General features: G+C 39.3%; 3 protein-coding genes across 3 annotated transcripts; 2 read left to right on the top strand and 1 right to left on the bottom strand.

The window, feature by feature from the left end:
* The first annotated feature begins 3,843 nt into the window (after positions 1–3,843).
* Positions 3,844–8,004, top strand: LOC140862136 (uncharacterized). Its single transcript, XM_073265139.1, has one exon. The coding sequence runs from the start codon at positions 3,844–3,846 to the stop codon at positions 8,002–8,004; it is 4,161 nt and encodes a 1,386-aa protein (XP_073121240.1).
* Positions 8,005–15,688: 7,684 nt separating this feature from the next.
* On the top strand, positions 15,689–16,762 carry LOC140862137 (non-specific lipid transfer protein GPI-anchored 10). Its single transcript, XM_073265140.1, has 3 exons — positions 15,689–16,022; positions 16,407–16,478; positions 16,593–16,762. The coding sequence occupies exons 1-3, from the start codon at positions 15,689–15,691 to the stop codon at positions 16,760–16,762; spliced, it is 576 nt and encodes a 191-aa protein (XP_073121241.1).
* A 265-nt stretch (positions 16,763–17,027) lies between these two features.
* On the bottom strand, positions 17,028–19,371 carry LOC140866756 (uncharacterized). The gene is made up of 2 exons (XM_073271793.1): positions 18,895–19,371; positions 17,028–17,525 (listed from the first exon to the last, which is right to left on the bottom strand). Exons 1-2 carry the CDS (start codon positions 19,297–19,299, stop codon positions 17,352–17,354), a joined length of 579 nt encoding a protein of 192 aa, XP_073127894.1. The 5' UTR covers positions 19,300–19,371; the 3' UTR covers positions 17,028–17,351.

The following is a 19,371-nucleotide window of genomic DNA, read 5'->3' on the forward strand; positions in this document are numbered from 1 at the left end:
CTCTTAGTAAGGTCAAGAGTTGGCTCTGATACCACTTGACAGAAATCGTATTGTAATTGTAGGTTAAAATAAAGAGTCAGTGTTGTCCGCGGTGTCACAACATCAACGACAACACAGTGCATCGGAAAATAAACAAAAATAAATAACACAAAAAATTAATTTCGCACGAGTATAAAAACTCGTGCGGGTGCCTTAGGGCTAAATATCACTAGTAAACGTAAGATCAGTCTTACAAAGATAATCCTAGTGATTTTCGAAAAATCATTAAATCCTAAATTTCTCAACAAGTTGAGAAATCAAACTTGCATCATAAATAAATCAGAGTAAAAACAATAGATGCAACTCCCGTAGCCTAAATTTAAAGAGACACAAAATATTTTCGAACAACACTATTCCCACAGTGTTGTCTCTGGTGTCTTCAACACGAACGGCAGCACGGGGACAAGCAACAACGATGGTTGCAAAAATTCTTCAGAATCTTCGAATTCTTCTATGTGATTTTCTCTGAAAGCTCTTATGAATTCTCCTTTGAAGTGTACGTTTGTTTGTGCGCAGAAATCCTTTACTTATAGATGAGAGTCCAAGCATCGAAAAATTTCCTTGTAGAGTCCTACACAAATAAGAAAATTAGTCTTTGTTAGAAATAAAACTCTTTTAAATATAATTAACACTATCTTGATAATATTTGATAACAATAATACCTTATCAAGATAATAATTAATCTAGGTAAATATCTATCCATATATTTTTGATAATATCACATAAATATTTGGCCTATCATATTAATGCATATCTTGATATTATTGTATAAACATAAAACACTTCAATTCGATATCAAGATATATTTTGATTAAGTTAAATATCTATCCTAAAAATATTATCGAGATCATAAAATATTTAACCATATCAAATTAAATCTTCTGTCTAGAAGGCAAAATTCAATATTTATAATTAACACACTTAAGGAAAAGAATATCAAGGAATTAATATTTCTTTCAGGAAAAAATTGGGTTCTTGAAAAAGTGAAAGACACTTCAAAAATGAAGTTAACAGTACTTATTGAATACTTGGGTAATGAATCGTGGTGGAAATCGTAGATATCGAAAATGAATTCAGGTTAGGAAAAAAATCGAAGACTTCCAATGAATTGAATAATGTAAAACAATAAAATAATATTTCACAGAAAGGACAAATGGTTCTTGAAAATAGAAGATGAAAACTATATGATTGGTTTTATTTTTCTTTGTCTATATGCACTCAGATGAAGAGTGAGAGAGTGAAACTATTATTTTTATCCATTTTGTTTTAAAAAAAATTTCCCCACCAACTTACTAATCAGTTTTTATGTTACCTCTTTCGTTATAAAATAAAAAGAGAACAGAAAGAGATGATAAATAAATTCATATGAAATAGAATCGAAAACGATGGAAAAACGTTGGAGACATAATGCAAAGTCATTGCCATTTGAGAAGATCTGAAAACTGTTTTAAAAAAAAATTACTTGGTTCTTGAATTATAGTAATTACTAATTATGCAACATATTTATTGAAAACCCTTTTTTTTTTAAAAAAAAAAAATAAAAGAAGAAAAGTTACCATGAAAACTAATCAAACAAAATCTAAAACCATAAAACTAAACAAAATCGAAAACCATAAACATGCCTCAATCTTCTAGTCTCACTTTTTCTAGTACTTACAATGTGTACACAAAAAAATCAGTTATTCATATCCAAATTCAAAAAATAATTGAAACCTGTAGAAAATAATTGAAACCTGTAGAAAACCTGTAAAAACTGATTTAGAAACCGAATTGATTGGAAATAATCACATAAAAAGTGGTTGAAAAAAAAAGTTGAAGAAGTTGAGGAAAATGTGGGAGATGAGAGGGGTACAATATATTTACCAAAATCATTAGATAACGAAATAAATTAACACCGACACCACAAAAAGATTTTGGAGTAGAATTGAAATAAATTTTTGGTGTGTTAGGACATACCAAAGTAGTTTTTATAAGGTTCTCAGTCTTTATAAGTAGTTTTGTTATGTTGTCCATCAATCGTGCCAACCTCTGTGTCCATCATGTATAAAACAGTCAACTATTGTACATGGTGGCCACAGAAGTTGATATGGTTGGTGGGCAGCATAGCAAAACTCCTTTATAAGATATTAAAAGATAATAAAAATTAGCATAATCGCACACACACAATAAAATCATATAATATATTTAATATTGTATATTATGTATAAATATTATTTTTTGATAATATTTAAATTTATTTTTTTTATTTATAAAATAATATAAAAATAAATTTAAAATTTATTTATCAATAATAGTTGAGAAAAATTTGGAAATTTGAAATATCGAAACATGAAAAAAAAAACAAATAAAAATAAAAGTGTAATATTTAAATCACATAAGGACAATTTCGACAAATGAAAAGATGGTGTCTAAGAGAAAAATTCTATATATATAAGAAAATATATATATAAATAATATGTAACCCTTCAAAACATTTCTTTAATTATTATGATAAGTTTTTTTTTTGAGAGGATTATTATGATAAGTTAGTTATATATATATATATATATATATATATATATATATATATATATATATATATATATATATACACTATTATATAAAAGATCTTCCTATTATAATAACTGCCTTCAGGACACCAAATTTATTTATTCCAAAATTACCCTTTTATACATAATATTTCACTAAAAACTTCCCACACTAACTCCATGATTTGCTTTAAAAAAAAAAAAAAACTTTTCTTCTACACACTTTGCATTTTTTACTAGTATATATAATCTTTTTGTGGTGTCAGTTTTAATTTATTTCAATATTCGTGGTGTCAGTTTTAATTTATTTCATTATTTAAATATTGAAATTTTTGACATAGTTATTTATAAATTTTAAGTAATTTATTATTTTAAAAATAGTTTAAAATTTAACATTTCATTAGACAAAATTGTATATATTTTTTTATTAGAATCACATTTTTTTATAATATGAGTAAAAAATTATTTATTTTTCATTAAATATTTATATTTTTACTTTTTAGTATCTAAATATATTTCACAATATACAAATTCACCCCTCAATGTGAAAATCTTAGCTTCATCCCTGACTGTATGTGTTGGACTTAGATCCATATATTTGCGCAACATCATGGAAGTTGTTACCCCGATAAAATATTTCTACCTGAGCCCGTTTATAATGGGTTTATCTAGCATAGCCCAAGGTGGTAGGGTCCAGTCCAGTCCAAAGCTATGTTGGGCTTCGTCATGACCTGGGCTGGTCATAAGGGGCCGAGCTAGGTTATGTTTCAATGGGCCGACCAGTGCTGGGCCCGATATGCTGTACGCATCTCTTTTATAATTTGAGTGAGACTCTGATACATATGGGATAAGTCTGGATCTTTTCAAATATTCACAAGATAGAGATAAACTTATGAAGGGTCCAATAGATGAAGAGTCCTGGTCCAGGATGTGTTATAATTCTACTAGGTAACTTATTCTATTTTCTCCTATAAATACAGGGGCTGCTATGGTTTTATTCACTACTCACTTTTACATTCACACACTCATATCTCTCAGTTTTCGCATTAATCATACCCTCTGCCTTCAAGATACTGACTTAGGCATCGGAGGGGTCACGCCGAAAACACCTTCGGCGTCCCTTTGACCTAGCTGTTGCTTGTGCAGTTCCGTCATACCCGACCCGACCTGCTATATAAAAGAATTGGAGGATCCATTCTACCAGACCGAACCCGAGGTAAAATTCCAACATCATCAATTGGCGCCGTCTGTGGGAATTTGAAGAAAAAGAGTTTCGATGGCTGATCAGAATGGAAATCATCCTAATTTAGAGTTGTTAATAGCTCAGGCTGTTCAGAGGGCTTTGGCAGAGAGGGATGAGGCAAATATTCCGCACCCCGATCATAATACCCACCTCGAGGAGATCAAAAAATTAAAGGAAGAAATGGAGCAGCTCAGGAAGAAGCAGGCCGGGTACCTAGCTACCACAATCAGAAACATTCCTTTTACTCAGGAGATATTGGACGCTGACCTTCCCAAACAATTTAAATTGCCCCACGTCGGGGAGTACGATGGTAAAAGCGATCCAGAGAAACATTTAGCACGCTTCGAGAATGCAGCTCTGCTGCATAAATATTCGGATCCGATCAAGTGTAGGGCTTTCCTTACTACTCTCATAGGACCAGCCCAGCAATGGTTCAATACGTTACGCGCTGGGGAGATCAAGGAATTCAAGGATTTTAGCAAATCCTTTTTGCATCACTTTGCTAGTAGCAAAAAGCATCCTACCACTACTTTCAGTCTCTTTGCAATCAAACAACGGGAACATGAAAATTTGAGGGCATATATTCGAAGGTTTAGTGCCTTGGCTCTCGAGGTACCCATGGCTACCCCAGACCTGCTCATCAGCGCATTCATGCAAGGGCTGGATACAAAAGATTTTCTTAAATCTTTAATAAAAAGGCCGCCGGAGACGTATGAGGAATTACTTGCCCGAGCTGAGAAATATGTCAACATGGAAGAGATTCAGGTCTCGCGAGCAGCTGTGAAGAGGGAGCGACCAAAAAGTCCAAAGGGCAATAGGGTTCCGAGCAATGGGACAGGAATGGGACAACCATTCCGACCTGCTCTGTTGGGAGAATTCAGCTCTTTCACTCCCTTGCGCATGAGTAAAGTCCGAGCCCTCCAAATTTGTGATGATCGGAAGCTCACACAAAGGCCTCCATGGACTGAGAAGGGACCTCGGAACAGGGAGTCAGATAAATATTGTCTCTTTCATAATGAGTATGGGCATATTATTGAGAACTGTCGTCAATTAGATCAAGAGATTGAAAGAATAATACAACAACATGCTGAATTAAAAAATATATTGACCCGGCAAGAGGGATATCGCCCGAACAAGAGACAGCAAGAAAGACCGAGGCCAAGAGCCAGGACTGCTCCTCCCCATGAAGATTTCAATCACCCGAATCAGGGCCAGCCCGACGATGACCGAGCTCATCAAAGACCAGCTCCGCCGGCTAGAGGAATTATAAACATGATTTCTGGAGGCCCTACTGACGGAGATTCCAATCGAGCTAGGAAAACTAGCAGTAGAAAATTGATAAATATGGAGATTGGGAATCAAATCTTCCATACTGGCCCGACCCTCTCCTTTGGTCCAGAAGATTTGAAAGGGGTTTCCAGCAACCATAACGATGCGCTGGTAATAAGGGCCACAGTCGCAAACTATGACGTAGCTCGGATATTCGTGGATTCAGGCAGTTCAGTCAATGTTTTATTCCAAGAAGCAATAAATCAAATGGATTTGGGACAGTACAAGATGGAGCCTGTGGTAACATCACTCTTTGGTTTCACGGGTCATGCCATCCGACCTGTTGGATTAGTCCACCTACCCTTAACTCTTGGAAAAAACAACACTCGCAAAACCCGAATTGTAAGTTTCATTATAGTGGACGCCCCATCCGCTTATAATGCTATACTAGGCAGACCTGCCATGACCACTTTCATGGCTGTGGCATCAGCTCTGCATCAGAAAATTAAATTCCCAGTGGGTAATGAGGTTGGGGAGGTGCAAGGTGATCAAGTTATTTCGCGCAAGTGTTATGTGGAGGAGGTCAGAATAGAGCAAAAAGTAGCCAGGACTGATAACGTCGACCGACCTGGAATTTCTGGCATGGAAAAAATCAACTTGATAGAAGATACATCTGTCGCCACTGGAGAAGAAACTGAAGAAGTAATAATCTCCCCTCCTTTCGGGGTAGTAAAAATTGCTCGAACCCTGGAAACAGAGTTGAAGCGAACACTGTTGGAATGCTTACAAAAAAATAAAGACGTCTTTGCATGGTCAGTTTCAGACCTGGTAGGGGTCCATCGGGAAATATCAGAACACAAGCTCAATGTGATAAAGGGTTATCGCCCTATTATTCAAAAGAAGCAACACTTCGGTCCTGAAAAGGATGCAGTAATAAAGGAGCAGGTGGATGAGTTACTCAAGGCGGGGCACATTGAAGAAATTCACTTTCCGACTTGGTTGTCCAACATAGTCCTAGTTCCAAAGTTTACGGGAAAATGGCGCATGTGTGTAGATTTTCGAGATTTGAATAAAGCATGCCCTAAAGATTGTTACCCCCTACCTAGAATCGATCAGCTGGTTGATTCGACTGCAGGGCATGAATTACTCAGTTTTTTGGATGCTTATCAGGGATATCACCAAATTCCCTTGGCAAAAGAGGACAAAGACAAAGTGAGTTTTGTCACATCGACTGGAACTTATTGCTATGTGGTCATGCCGTTTGGACTCAAAAATGCCGGGGCAACATATCAGAGATTAATGGACAAAGTGTTCGAGCAACAAATTGGGAAAAACATTGAGGTATACGTTGATGATATCCTGATCAAAACCCGAACGGCAGGCCAGTTCATCACCGACCTGGATCAGACATTCCAGACATTGAGAAATTATCAATTGAAGCTAAATCCTAGCAAGTGTACTTTTGGAGTCCGGGCTGGTAAATTCCTAGGTTATATGGTTATGAGAAGAGGAATTGAGGCAAATCCTGAAAAAGTCCAAGCTATCATTTCTATGAGCTCGCCCAGAAATGTACAGGAAGTACAAAGGCTAACAGGAAGAATTACCGCATTAGCCCGGTTTATAAGCAGATCAGCAGATAAAAGCTTATCCTTCTTCAAGGCATTGCGAAAGACCAAAAATTTCGAATGGAATGAGGAAAGTGAGAAGGCCTTCCAGGATTTGAAGACCTATTTAAAACAATTGCCCGTGCTGAATAAGCCTATTCCAGGGGAAGAGTTGTTTCTATATCTGGCAGTCACACCCCGAGCAGCCAGTTCAGTCTTGGTCAAGAAGGACGGGGCAAATCATCAGCCTGTTTATTTTGTGAGTCATGTCTTGAAGGGAGCCGAGCTCAATTATTTAACCCAAGAAAAACTTGCCTTAGCTCTGGTAATCACCGCAAGAAAATTACGGCCTTACTTCCTGTCGCATCCCATCACCGTGCTCACCAATAGCGTCCTGGGAAAAATTGCAACTAATCCAGATGCATCAGGTAGACTGGTCAGATGGATCACAGAATTGAGTGAGTACGATCTCAAGTTTGAGCCTCGAACAGCTATAAAATCTCAAGCCCTGGCTGACTTCTTGGCAGAGACAGTCCAGCTAGAACAAGAAGAGCTATGGAAGATTTTTGTAGATGGGTCATCATGTCAGTCAGGGAGCGGAGCTGGAATCGTGATCATCTCACCTTGGGGTGAAGAAACTAATATATCAATCAGATTGGACTTCAGAGCCTCTAACAATGAAGCAGAATATGAGGCATTGATACTCGGACTTAAGGCAGCACGGAATTTGGGTATCTCCCGGGCTACTCTATATTCCGATTCCCAACTAGCTATTCAGCAGAGCAACGGAAAGTTTGAAATCAAAGATGATAAAATGAGGAAATATGCTAAGGCATTAGACACAGCTAAGGAAGGATTCACCGAGCTGAATTTAGAGCTGATCTCCCGAGCGGAGAACATCAAGGCAGACCATTTGGCTCGCCTAGCTAGTGCATTGAATGATCGACCTAATCCCATTGTTGCAGGTCGGGAACTTGTGTCTCAGTTGGAGACTCTGGATGATATGCTAACTCAAGTACCAGAAGGGGATTGGAGATATGACATACACACATATCTGACTAAGAAGGAATTACCAAATGATAACAAAAAGGCCAAGGAAGTAAAAAGAAGGGCTCTTCGCTTCGTCATGATCGATCAAATTTTGTTCAAGAGATCTTTCTCTCAGCCCTTGTTAAAGTGTTTAGGACCTGACGAGGCAAATTACGTATTACGAGAAATTCATGAGGAATCTTGCGGAAGTCACCTGGGCAGTCTGGCCCTAGCTCGCAAAGCTCTTCTTGCTGGTTTCTTCTGGCCTACTATGCGCAAAGACTCCTCATAGCTGGTTCATTCGTGCTATAATTGCCAAAGACACGCTAACTTACAGTGGAGACCTGCAGAATACATGAAGGCAGTGGTGGCTGCTTGCCCTTTTGACCAATGGGGGATGGACATAGTAGGGCCATTCCCTGTTAGCACAGGACAAAGGAAATTCTTGTTGGTCGCAGTCGATTACTTTTCCAAATGGGTGGAGGCCGAGCCCCTTGCGAAGATTACGGAGAATGAAGTGCTCAATTTTTTATGGAAAAATATAGTATGTCGCTTTGGGATCCCTCGCAGGCTAGTATCAGACAATGGGCGACAGTTCTGTGGATCTAAAGTCCGAGCATGGTGTCAAAAAATGAAGATTGAACAGGTTTTCACCTCTGTCGCGTATCCACAGGGGAATGGACAGGTCGAAGTTACCAATAGAACGATAGTCCAAGCTCTCAAGACACGACTGGATGCGGCTAAGGGCAAGTGGGCAGATGAGCTCCCTTCCGTATTGTGGTCCTACCGAACTACAACTCGGTCCGGTACAGGTGAAACCCCTTTCAGCATGGTATACAGGACTGAAGCTGTGCTCCCAGCAGAGATAGGGCAAGAGAGTGCAAGAATCATGGCGTATGGGGAAAACAATCAAGAATTACGAGCAATGGATCTAGATTTACTCGAAGAAAACAGGTCCCGAGCTGCAATTAGGCTAGCGGCCTATCGCAAACGAATGACCCAAGCATACAACAAAAGAGTATACCCCAAGGTTTTCCAAGAGGGAGACCTAGTTATGCGAAAAATACAACATCAAGGGGAACGAGGAAAGTTAGAAGCTAAGTATGAAGGTCCATTCAAAGTGATAGGAAAAGCCGGAGTAGCCGCATATTACTTGGAAGATGCTCAAGGTAAAAAGGGAAAAAGGCCATGGAACGCGCAGCACTTGAAAAAATATTATCCCTAACAGCGCAGTTCGGGCCTCATCATGTTATCTATTTTTCACTAAACTGGAACTTAACCAGTTATTTATATTTTTGAAGTTTTCTTGTTTACATTAGGATCATTCCTGTCTAGTGTCAATTTTATTTTGGAAATATGGCGCTAAAAAGTTTTGGTCTGTTTTTTATAAAACAATTTTTTGAAACATACCTTGCAAAGCCCAGGCAGGTCTGGCACTCAAAATCCACATCAGTGGTCTCAAAGCCCAGGCAGGTCTGGCACTCAAAATCCACATCAGTGGTCTCAAAGCCCACGTCAGTGGCATCAAAATCCACATCAGTGGTCTCAAAGCCCACGTCAGTGGCATCAAAAATCCACAACAGTGGTCTCAAAGCCCGGGCAGGTCCGGCACTCAAAGCCCACGTCAGTGGCATCAAAAATCCACAACAGTGGTCTCAAAGCCCGGGCAGGTCCGGCACTCAAAGCCCACGTCAGTGGCATCAAAAATCCACAACAGTGGTCTCAAAGCCCGGGCAGGTCCGGCACTCAAAGCCCACGTCAGTGGCATCAAAAATCCACAACAGTGGTCTCAAAGCCCGGGCAGGTCCGGCACTCAAAGCCCACGTCAGTGGAATCAAAAATCCACAACAGTGGTCTCAAAGCCCGGGCAGGTCCGGCACTCAAAGCCCACGTCAGTGGCATCAAAAATCCACAACAGTGGTCTCAAAGCCCGGGCAGGTCCGGCACTCAAAGCCCACGTCAGTGGCACTTAAAATCCACATCAGTGGTCTCAAAGCCCAGGCAGGTCTGGCACTCAAAATCCACATCAGTGGTCTCAAAGCCCAGGCAGGTCTGGCACTCAAAATCCACATCAGTGGTCTCAAAGCTCAGGCAGGTCTGGCACTCAAAATCCACATCAGTGGTCCCAAAGCCCAGACAGGTCTGGCACTTAAAATCCACATCAGTGGTCTCAAAGCCCAGGCAGGTCTGGCACTCAAAATCCACATCAGTGGTCTCAAAGCCCAGGTAGATCTGGCACTCAAAATCCACATCAGTGGTCCCAAAGCCCAGACAGGTCTGGCACTTAAAATCCACATCAGTGTTCTCAAAGCCCAGGCAGGTCTGGCACTTAAAACCCATATCAGTATTAGAGCCTAATAGCTGAGCAGATCCAGCACATCAACTACTTCGGTAGTAAGCAGGTCTAGCATCAAAACAATTTCCATTAACGGTACTTAGAACTTAAAAGTTTAAATAGGAATCGATCTCAAGGGCTGAATTAAGGTTGAACAAATTCATTATCGCCCTGCCGTAATTAAGTCAGTTCGGGCATATATAGGCCGGGATTTCATAAATTTGCGTAAGTTTGCTCAGTTATTAAGTCAGTTCGGGCATATATAGGTCGGGACCTTATAAACTTTCATGATAAGTTTGGTTTCAGTTATTAAAACAGTCCGGGCACACGCAGATCGGGGCCTTAAAACAGTCGGACTTGGTAAAATTTCTTGCATTTTGTAAAGAAACCCGAACTAAAAAGAGAATAAGAAATAAACGTTCATTCATAGCAACAATGTATCAGCCCGACCTGGGCAATAACAAAAATTGATGACCACGCAGGGTATCATTCATATCATGTTTTTAGACAAGAAGAAGAAATAATCAAGGGGTGGGGGCATCCTGTGGCCTCGAGCTCTGGCCGGGACTTGTTGTTCTCTCCGGCTCGGCCTCCTCAGAATCCTCATCGGGCATGTCATCTAGGGCCTTGGAACAGTCCAGGAAAAGAGCGGGGTGCTCGGTCTCTGAATACCCGTTAGCCCTGAACTGGGCTAAGCACCCCTTAAAACCCTCGTCAAAAAAAGTAGCTGCCTTCTCAGCTACGGCGTTCGCAAAATCAACGGAATTCAAGAATTCTCTTTTCCCGACCTCCTTCGCAGTCTCAAGTTCCCGAGTCAGGGCCCGTACTTGGTTTTTTAATTCAATCTTGTCCACTTCCAGCTCGGCAGTCTTTTTATGAGCAGCCTCCAGAGCATCCCGTATGGATTCAGTCTCCACCCTCATCTCGGTCACCTTTTCATCATGATCAGCCTTCATTTCCCGGGTTTTTCTTGTGAGCTCAGAAATCCGAGCAACGAAGGCCTCCTGGTTCAGGTTGTGTTCCTCCCGGTCTTTGAAAGCTCGGCTGGTGATCTCCCCTCCCCAAGCTAGAGCCTGTGAAAACATGAAGGTTAAAACCCAGCTCGGTACATGATAGCTCAAATATAAGGTAAGATCAAAAAATGCAATATACCTGCAGGGATGCAAGGGCGAAGTTCTGTTCAGCCTCCAAGGTAGGCACTCCTTGAAGGATTTTTAAATCAGAACGAGAAATCAGGTTCTGCATAATTCCGAGGCACCCTTGGGGGTCGGGCTTTGAGAAAAATGACATCTCTGGGACCCCGGGCTGATCTGGCATTCCTTGAGGTTCAGCGTCAGGTAAGGACCCGAACTCGACTATGGGTTCTTTGCCACGGGCTCTGGACGAGGAAACAATGGACGGCTGCTCAAGCTCGGGAAGATTGGCGCTGGGCTTTTCCTTGGTTTTGGAAGCTTTCTTTTTTTACTGTTCAGGGGGAGGAGGTTCGGGATGAGTTCTGGCCTCACTGTCCTCTGTTTTCTTCCTCTTCAAGTTCTTCAGTGCAGCTCTGAAGTTGGCAGGCATAGCGGCAGATTTGATCCTGTCGTCTGAAAATGAAAAATGTATACATAGATAAAAATACGGTAAATCAAAGGAATAGGGGGAATCAGTCTAAGATAAGGATAGCACGGGTATAGGGGTACTACCTATATCCCCTTGGATCTCTACTCCCTTCCCACTGAAGCCATAATGACAGAGCAGATCCTCTTCAATCAGGCTCTCAATATCAAAGGTTTGCGCAGACATGGTATTGATAAAATTGGTAAAATTATGAGTAGGTAAAGCTGGCAGTTCAGGACTGGTAAAGTTCATAGCCCAGTTAGACCGGCATTCCCATGGTTGGTTGGGGTTGACAAAAAAGTATCTGTTTGTCCAGCCTTTGTGGGAGCTCGGCTTACCCTTCAAAAAGGGGTATTCGGGTCGCATGGAAATATAGAAGCGGCCCGGGGCGGTTTTCTTAATTTGCAAGAAGTAAGTGAAATTTCCTATGTCTAAGGGAATTCGGAAGAAGCAGAAAAGTACACCTAATGATAGAATTGAACTAAACGAGTTCGGGGATAATTGACTTGGGCACACACAAAAATATTGACATAAGTAGGAAATGCAGGTCGGGACTGGAAATCTTAAACCCATCTTGATTTGATCTAGGCTGAAGCTCAAGAAATTAGGAGGGGGTCTGTGAGCCCGGTCTTTACGGCCCGGGATTATAAGATCGTAGGTATCGGGCATGCCCGATCTCTCTCTAATGAGGGGACCTAGGTCTGGACTTAGATGGGAGGCCAGGACTTCATACCATTGTTTCCCTTTGGCAGATAATCGGGCCTCATCCGACCTGAGTTTGTGTAATCGTTTTAATTTTTCTATACGAGTCTCCGACAGATCCAGGTCTGAGCTTGGATTATCCGAGTCGGAGGACTCGGGGTTGTTAAGGGGAGAACTGGGTGCGTCAACAAATTCTACTATTTCTCTAATAGAGGTCTCATCTGGGGAAGACATGTTAACCAACCTAGTGAAAGGAAGACTTACAGGTGGAAAAGTTGAAGCTCGGTAAGAAAATAAGCAGGTCGGGAGCAAGTAGTCCGGGTCGGGGAAGCTCTTGAAATTTTGGCAGCATGACAGTACAAAAGTGAAAAGTAAAAAGTAAAATTTTTACTGACCTATTTATAGAGGAGGTGAGATGATCTAAGCCGTCGATTAGTCTCTTGATCTACGGTTCGGGACGGGACAGGTCAGAGCCACTAAGGCTTCGGGAGATGAACCATCCTACGACATCTGAGTCGTCCATTAAAAGCACATCACGCGGATCTTGATCTGGACCATTCAAAGAAACACATCTCGTGGATTCAATTCCGGGCTGTCTGTACAAAGCCTGTATAGCACGGGGTCATGACTGAGTAATTGGTCTAAACTCATTCTTCTTTTAGACCAGTCAGGGAGGTACTATTGTTACCCCGATAAAATATTTCTACCTGAGCCCGTTTATAATGGGTTTATCTAGCATAGCCCAAGGTGGTAGGGTCCAGTCCAGTCCAAAGCTATGTTGGGCTTCGTCATGACCTGGGCTGGTCATAAGGGGCCGAGCTAGGTTATGTTTCAATGGGCCGACCAGTGCTGGGCCCGGTATGCTGTACGCATCTCTTTTATAATTTGAGTGAGACTCTGATACATATGGGATAAGTCTGGATCTTTTCAAATATTCACAAGATAGAGATAAACTTATGAAGGGTCCAATAGATGAAGAGTCCTGGTCCAAGATGTGTTATAATTCTACTAGGTAACTTATTCTATTTTCTCCTATAAATACAGGGGCTGCTATGGTTTTATTCACTACTCACTTTTACATTCACACACTCATATCTCTCAGTTTTCGCATTAATCATACCCTCTGCCTTCAAGATACTGACTTAGGCATCGGAGGGGTCACGCCGAAAACACCTTCGGCGTCCCTTTGACCTAGCTGTTGCTTGTGCAGTTCCGTCATACCCGACCCGACCTGCTATATAAAAGAATTGGAGGATCCATTCTACCAGACCGAACCCGAGGTAAAATTCCAACATCATCAGAAGTTAATATGTGAAAAAAAAAAACCCCGACAATATTTATTTTAGAAGCATACTATTAATTAGCGATTCGATATAAATGTACTAAAAATATAAGCATAGATGATCTGGATAATTCTTAACTTAGTCCCTTGTTTTGTGACGTTATCCCGATTTCGTCCCTTATTTTTTAATTGACTCAATTTCATCCTCCAATTTCGAACGCTTTTCGAAATCGGTCCGTTCGACCAATTATTTGTTAAAATAGACGGAATGGAAAAACCTAACATATATGTTTAACCATATCTCATTTTTTATTTTTTTAGGGATAATTCCCGCGGTCTTGATTTTGTCCATCTTTTTTATTTGACTCAGTTTGTTCCTCCAATTTTCAAACGCTTTTCAAATCGGTCATTCCGTCTAAGTAACTGTTAAAATATACGGAATAAAAAGACCTAACAAGTTTAACAAATTTCTCTCTTTTTTTTTTTTTTACGTAAACTCTAAATCTATTTCTCCAAATTTGTATGTGTCATGTCTTTTATTTTTTGTGTTTTGAAATTCGATTTTCTTTCGTTTTTTTGTATTTATTATTTTTTTTTGGATAATATGCTACTTTCGTTTTTTTTAATTATTTTCTTGAGGAATATGTTGTTTTGTTTCTGCATTACTTTAATTGATTTGAGATTTTTTTATTATTCATCACACGTTATGATTTGAATTTGAATTTGTATTTGTATTTTTTATTCATAAATTGGATTGATTATCAAGTTTTGTTCGATTGATGTTAAACTATTGCTATTAAATAATATTGACAGCACTAATTATTCAAATTAAAAACACAATCCAAACAAAATGAATATTAGAATTAAATTTCATCAAAAACAAGTAACAATAAAATCAAACTTTACTAAATTGGACCGGTTATTTTTGTAATTTTAGTGAATTATTAATACATGATGTTGATGGTAGGTTTATACAAAAATATCCTGAAAATTGTTATTTTATTAATTTATTGAAATTTTTAATTAGCACATTGTCCCAAGTCAGGACCAAGAAAAAAATTTATTTTAAAAAAGTTATTAATTTATCGTAGAGATTGTACTCGATATATATTAGCATTTAATAGGTCTTTTGTGACGGTGTAACTGGTAAATATTTGTTACACAGACTTATAACTCATTTCATATCCGTGATGAAAAATAATATTTTGGATTAAAAAAATAATTAATAGGTCTCGTCTCAAGAAACTATAGTTGTGAGACGTGTCGATTTGACTCATATTTGCAATAAATTAACACTTTTGACATAAAAAATACGTTTTTATGGGTTCTTCGAGATTCATCTCGCAAAACTAATTTGGGAGATTGTCTCGTGAGATTTTTTTGTTTTGAAAATTAATATATAATTTTTTTATTGGTTGTGTCGGGTCCAAGATCCGTGTTACAAAATTCTATAAAACTATTTCATGTGTCAATTTAGGGAGACAAATCTTTAACTCAACCCGACCTATGAAAAATTATTGTTTTATACGTACGTTTTACTACATCAATAGCCCGGATTAATCCGTTTAACAGATGTAGACTAGTAAGTCCGTCTCATTGAGAGTTACTCGATTATGTATAGGTTGCATCAAATTTAATGAGATGTAACTCTTTTAAAAATATGTATATATATCTTTTCATAATCAATACAATATGCTTCTCAAATCATTCTTCGTGATACTCAAATTGTTGTTCAAAATGTCAGGGAAGATTACTACTTATGCTCTATATGAGTTGTCTGATTCTTATAAACTTCATGTCACAAAACAATTTTTTGACCTGAAAATATGAATAACAGACTAGAAAAATGAACAAAATGTCCACAGTGGAAAGCTAAACACCAGCTTGTTGAAATAGGTCACACAAAAGTGAGACTCAGGGGATCACACACCTAATGCATGGCTTTGCAGCTCATGCCTGATCAATGCCCTCTTCATCTATTTAGCTAACATGAAAATCAATGGCGAATTCATCTCGAAACTCAGAAGCAAAACTTGCATTGCAAACCTAATTCGCGAAATGCCTATTCCTCTCCCTCTTCTCCCCACAATATCACTCTTTCTTTTGTTTCTGAATTGGGTTTCACTCAAGGCCATTGCTCAGAACACAATTGCTGAGTGTGGGCCAAATTTGCTAACTTTAGCCCCATGTGCGCCGTTCGTGCAAGGCGTGGCAGCTTCACCGGTGCAGACATGCTGTGATAGCCTTAATCAACTCTACGGCCAGAAGCCTACTTGCCTTTGTCCATTCCTCAACGACCCGTCTGCCTTAAGCTCGTTCCCTATCAACACCACCCTCGCTCTTCAGTTACCTCAGCTGTGCAATCTTCAAATTGACCCTTCTATTTGCGGAGGTGAGTGTGTTATGTTATTATGAAATCCCATAAATGAAGGACCATACAGTACTCCATTCCCATTTACAGGAAAGAAGATGCAATACCTTCTGGAAATCTAAGTTTTGGACTGCTTTTCATTGCCCACACCATAATCAAAATCAGTTTACTCCAATCTTTTTGCTTTTTTTCGCGAATGCAATAGAAAACCAAGCATCTAAATACAACATTCCTTTCCTAAACTTAAGAAAGAAAATAAATAATAGATGCATTGAAAAGGTGACATACAGTATTAGAATGAAAAAAAGTAAAGAATGAAGCAAGAAAAATAGAAAGCGACTTTTATAAGATTTATTTCGATACTCAACAAATTTGTTTTTGTTTTTGTTTTTTTTCTGTTTCAAGGGGCTTCATTGCCATCTACTTCCCCTGGTGCTCAAGTTTCCCTCGGCGCAAGACCGAATTCAACAGTTGCAGGTATGCAAATTTTTCTAACTTCGCGATAAGAGGAAACTCCCCCTCAACTTACTCAGATTCATAATTTTATTATCTTACTCTTTACTCTGCCTTTACATATGTGCGTTTATCCAGCTTCTCCGGCAGTAACAGTGGCGCCTCGACCGAGCATTATGGGATTTGGAATTCGCAATGCAGAAGTGAGGCTGAAGGCGAAAAGCCCATTGTTGGTTCTGCTAATGGCTGCAATTTATTTCAGTTTCAAACTAGAACTAGTATTTGAATTTAGGCAGTTGAATTTGTAGAATGTCCATTGAACTTTGATCGGATAAATTGTTTCTAGTATCTGAATGATTTTTTTTCATATGCAGAAATTTGATTCTAACACCAAAATACTTGAGGAAAATTTGATGGATATATATCGAATAGTTTTATGATCATTCCATTTTTTTTTACCTTTGTCTGTTATAGTCAATGATTATATCTTAACATCGGATTTTACAAAATTAAAAAATTTAATGCAAAAAAAATTTAATATTCATGCACGTATCGCTTGTCAAGAGGAGCTAGTAAAATTATGAATTGTCGCATCCCATTATTCCCATATCCGTAGTACAGTCTCCATGTTCATGCATCATAGCAGTCCCAAATAGTAAAACTTTCATTATTTCCTCCCTTAGTTCTAAAGTATACCCTTTTTCCACATACTGTGAATTGAAAAGACATAAAAGATAAGCACAATTTTCAAACATAATCTAGCTAAATTCCTATGATAAGTCATAAAAAAGCACACAATATATTCCAAAGACCACCATCCAGATAGATACATCGCTTTAAATTCACACCTCTTTTCGTCACGCAGGCCTCACAAAGTCTTGCCCAAAATGCCGATTATTACTCCAAACTAGGAGCCTCTTCAGTAGGATTTGACTCGAACACGTCTGAGTTAGATGCATCGGGTCCTTCCAGAAGCTCTTGAGATTGGATTGATTCTTTGTATGCAGGAGTTTCCTTGAAATCTGATGCTCCTTCATTATATGAGGCCACAGCAATGCCACAGGCTATTAACTGCAATAATCAAATTCAAAAATCATTAACACGTGCTGGACGAAAGAAACATGGATATACAATATATGACATCGAAGAAAACGTGTAAGTAGAACAAAATAATTCAAACCCATCAAGGCAAGCAAAGGGTTGTATATCACCAACTTCACTTAAGAATATAATGGCATTATGCAGAACGGAATTGAAGCTTCAAATCAAAATCTCATATATTAATGTTCAAATTTGATAAAAAATTTGTCAGTTCCAATTTTTTAGTCAAATTCCTTCAAATGATCCAGAACCCCAATAGGTAATAGGATATACCACTCCAAATTTCCCTTCAGCTACTCCCATCAACTGGTAAGTGGTAACTATGTAGAAGCAGATCTCTGTCAGGAGTCATTCATGCCACTTCCTCAAAATACATAGTGCTCATTAAGCAATTCAAAACGATCCTTCAGTAAGTATTTTGCCTGGTTTGATGCCTTCATAATAAAATATCACATAAAACCTATCCAAAAAAGGTAAACAGTTCTTGGTTCTTCTCTTTCCAACAACTGAACATCTTCGTTTCATTAAAGATACTAGCTGGAAATAAATAGTCTACAGGGTATAGAGAGGATAAGAACGATCCTGGATCAATGCTTGAGACGATGTGGCTTAGGCAATGTAGCGACTCCCACAATAGGTGTTCATGAATCTTCAAAATTCAATGAAAATTGCATGAGGTAAAGTTACTAGGCTGGCTGTGAAAGTTACAGAAAGCAGTGGCAGATGGAGCTAACTGGACATGTTCATAGTATTTTCACACAATACTGTATATACATGTAATCCCCAATCACAGGAAAGCCCAGAAAATCTATCTATGGGCACGAAGGCCAGCCCCCGTGCTGGGCGACCCATCAAAGAATAAAACTGGATTTCACCACCTTCTGCTGCATCAAGAGCTCTACCACTGATAGAAACTCATTTTGGAAATAAGCATGAGAATTGCTACACAAGTCCTTGACATATATCGACTTCGATGACCATAGCCGGCCATAGGATATGAAACCTTTCTGTCCTATTGTATCTACAAGACTACACTGATCATATTGATGTAAACTAGTTTGGCACTCCAAGCAATTACGATTAGTTTTTACATTTTAATCAGCCTTCAACAAAATTCATTTCTCGAATTCGACTTAAGCATTAGAACTCTGATAAAATCGCATTAGGTGCACAGCTCAAATTATCAACATGACCAAAATCTTTAGCAATGAATAAACGCTTCTAGAGCTGTTAATTCTCCGAGAAACCCCCCAAAATGAAACAAGTAAGAGCTGGTGAATATATAACCAACACAAATTTCAAGAACAAAATTGACAGAATACCAAGTTCACAAAATTACCGCAAAAACAATGCCAAAAGCCCACATGTACTGCACGAAGAACCCAAAATTATCCCACTGAGGGCCCTCCCAAAAATCAGGCTTTTCCCCAGGTAGCTCCGGCATCACGAATCCATCATCAACGGCGGAGATGGTTTCGTCTCCCGCAATCTCATCCATTTGGGTGTCTTCTACTGCATCCTCTTGCTCTTTGGTCGTTACGGAGCTTGTTTTACGGTTCTTGCTGTCGAATTTCCCCGTTCTGGAAGATGAAGACGGCTTCTTGGGACTTGCGGACACCGTGAAAGGCGTGGTTCTGGAGCTGTGTGACCACGAAACGGAAGATTGGTTCAGGAAGGGAAATCGAACGGGGATTCTGGTGGCGGCGTTGCAGAGTATCCGGCTGCTACCACCGGGAAGCGCCATTGGTGAAGAGTGTGTGGATGAGAAGATAACTTCAGTGTTCAGATTCAGATATCTGGCGGGTTTAGATAACGG

This window comes from Henckelia pumila, chromosome 4 (genome assembly GCF_033568475.1).
Source record: "Henckelia pumila isolate YLH828 chromosome 4, ASM3356847v2, whole genome shotgun sequence".
Classification (NCBI taxonomy): Eukaryota; Viridiplantae; Streptophyta; class Magnoliopsida; order Lamiales; family Gesneriaceae; genus Henckelia; species Henckelia pumila.

Bases quoted from the DNA above. Each gene is read 5' to 3' on its own strand.
- LOC140862137 (XM_073265140.1), top strand. From the start codon at position 15,689: ATGCCTATTCCTCTCCCTCTTCTCCCCACAATATCACTCTTTCTTTTG. The intron at 16,023-16,406 runs GTGAGTGTGTTA...TTCTGTTTCAAG, and splicing joins TGACCCTTCTATTTGCGGAG to GGGCTTCATTGCCATCTACT. The intron at 16,479-16,592 runs GTATGCAAATTT...GCGTTTATCCAG, and splicing joins ACCGAATTCAACAGTTGCAG to CTTCTCCGGCAGTAACAGTG.
- LOC140866756 (XM_073271793.1), bottom strand. From the start codon at position 19,299: ATGGCGCTTCCCGGTGGTAGCAGCCGGATACTCTGCAACGCCGCCACC. The intron at 17,526-18,894 runs GTAATTTTGTGA...TGATTATTGCAG, and splicing joins CTTTTGGCATTGTTTTTGCG to TTAATAGCCTGTGGCATTGC.
- LOC140862136 (XM_073265139.1), top strand. From the start codon at position 3,844: ATGGCTGATCAGAATGGAAATCATCCTAATTTAGAGTTGTTAATAGCT.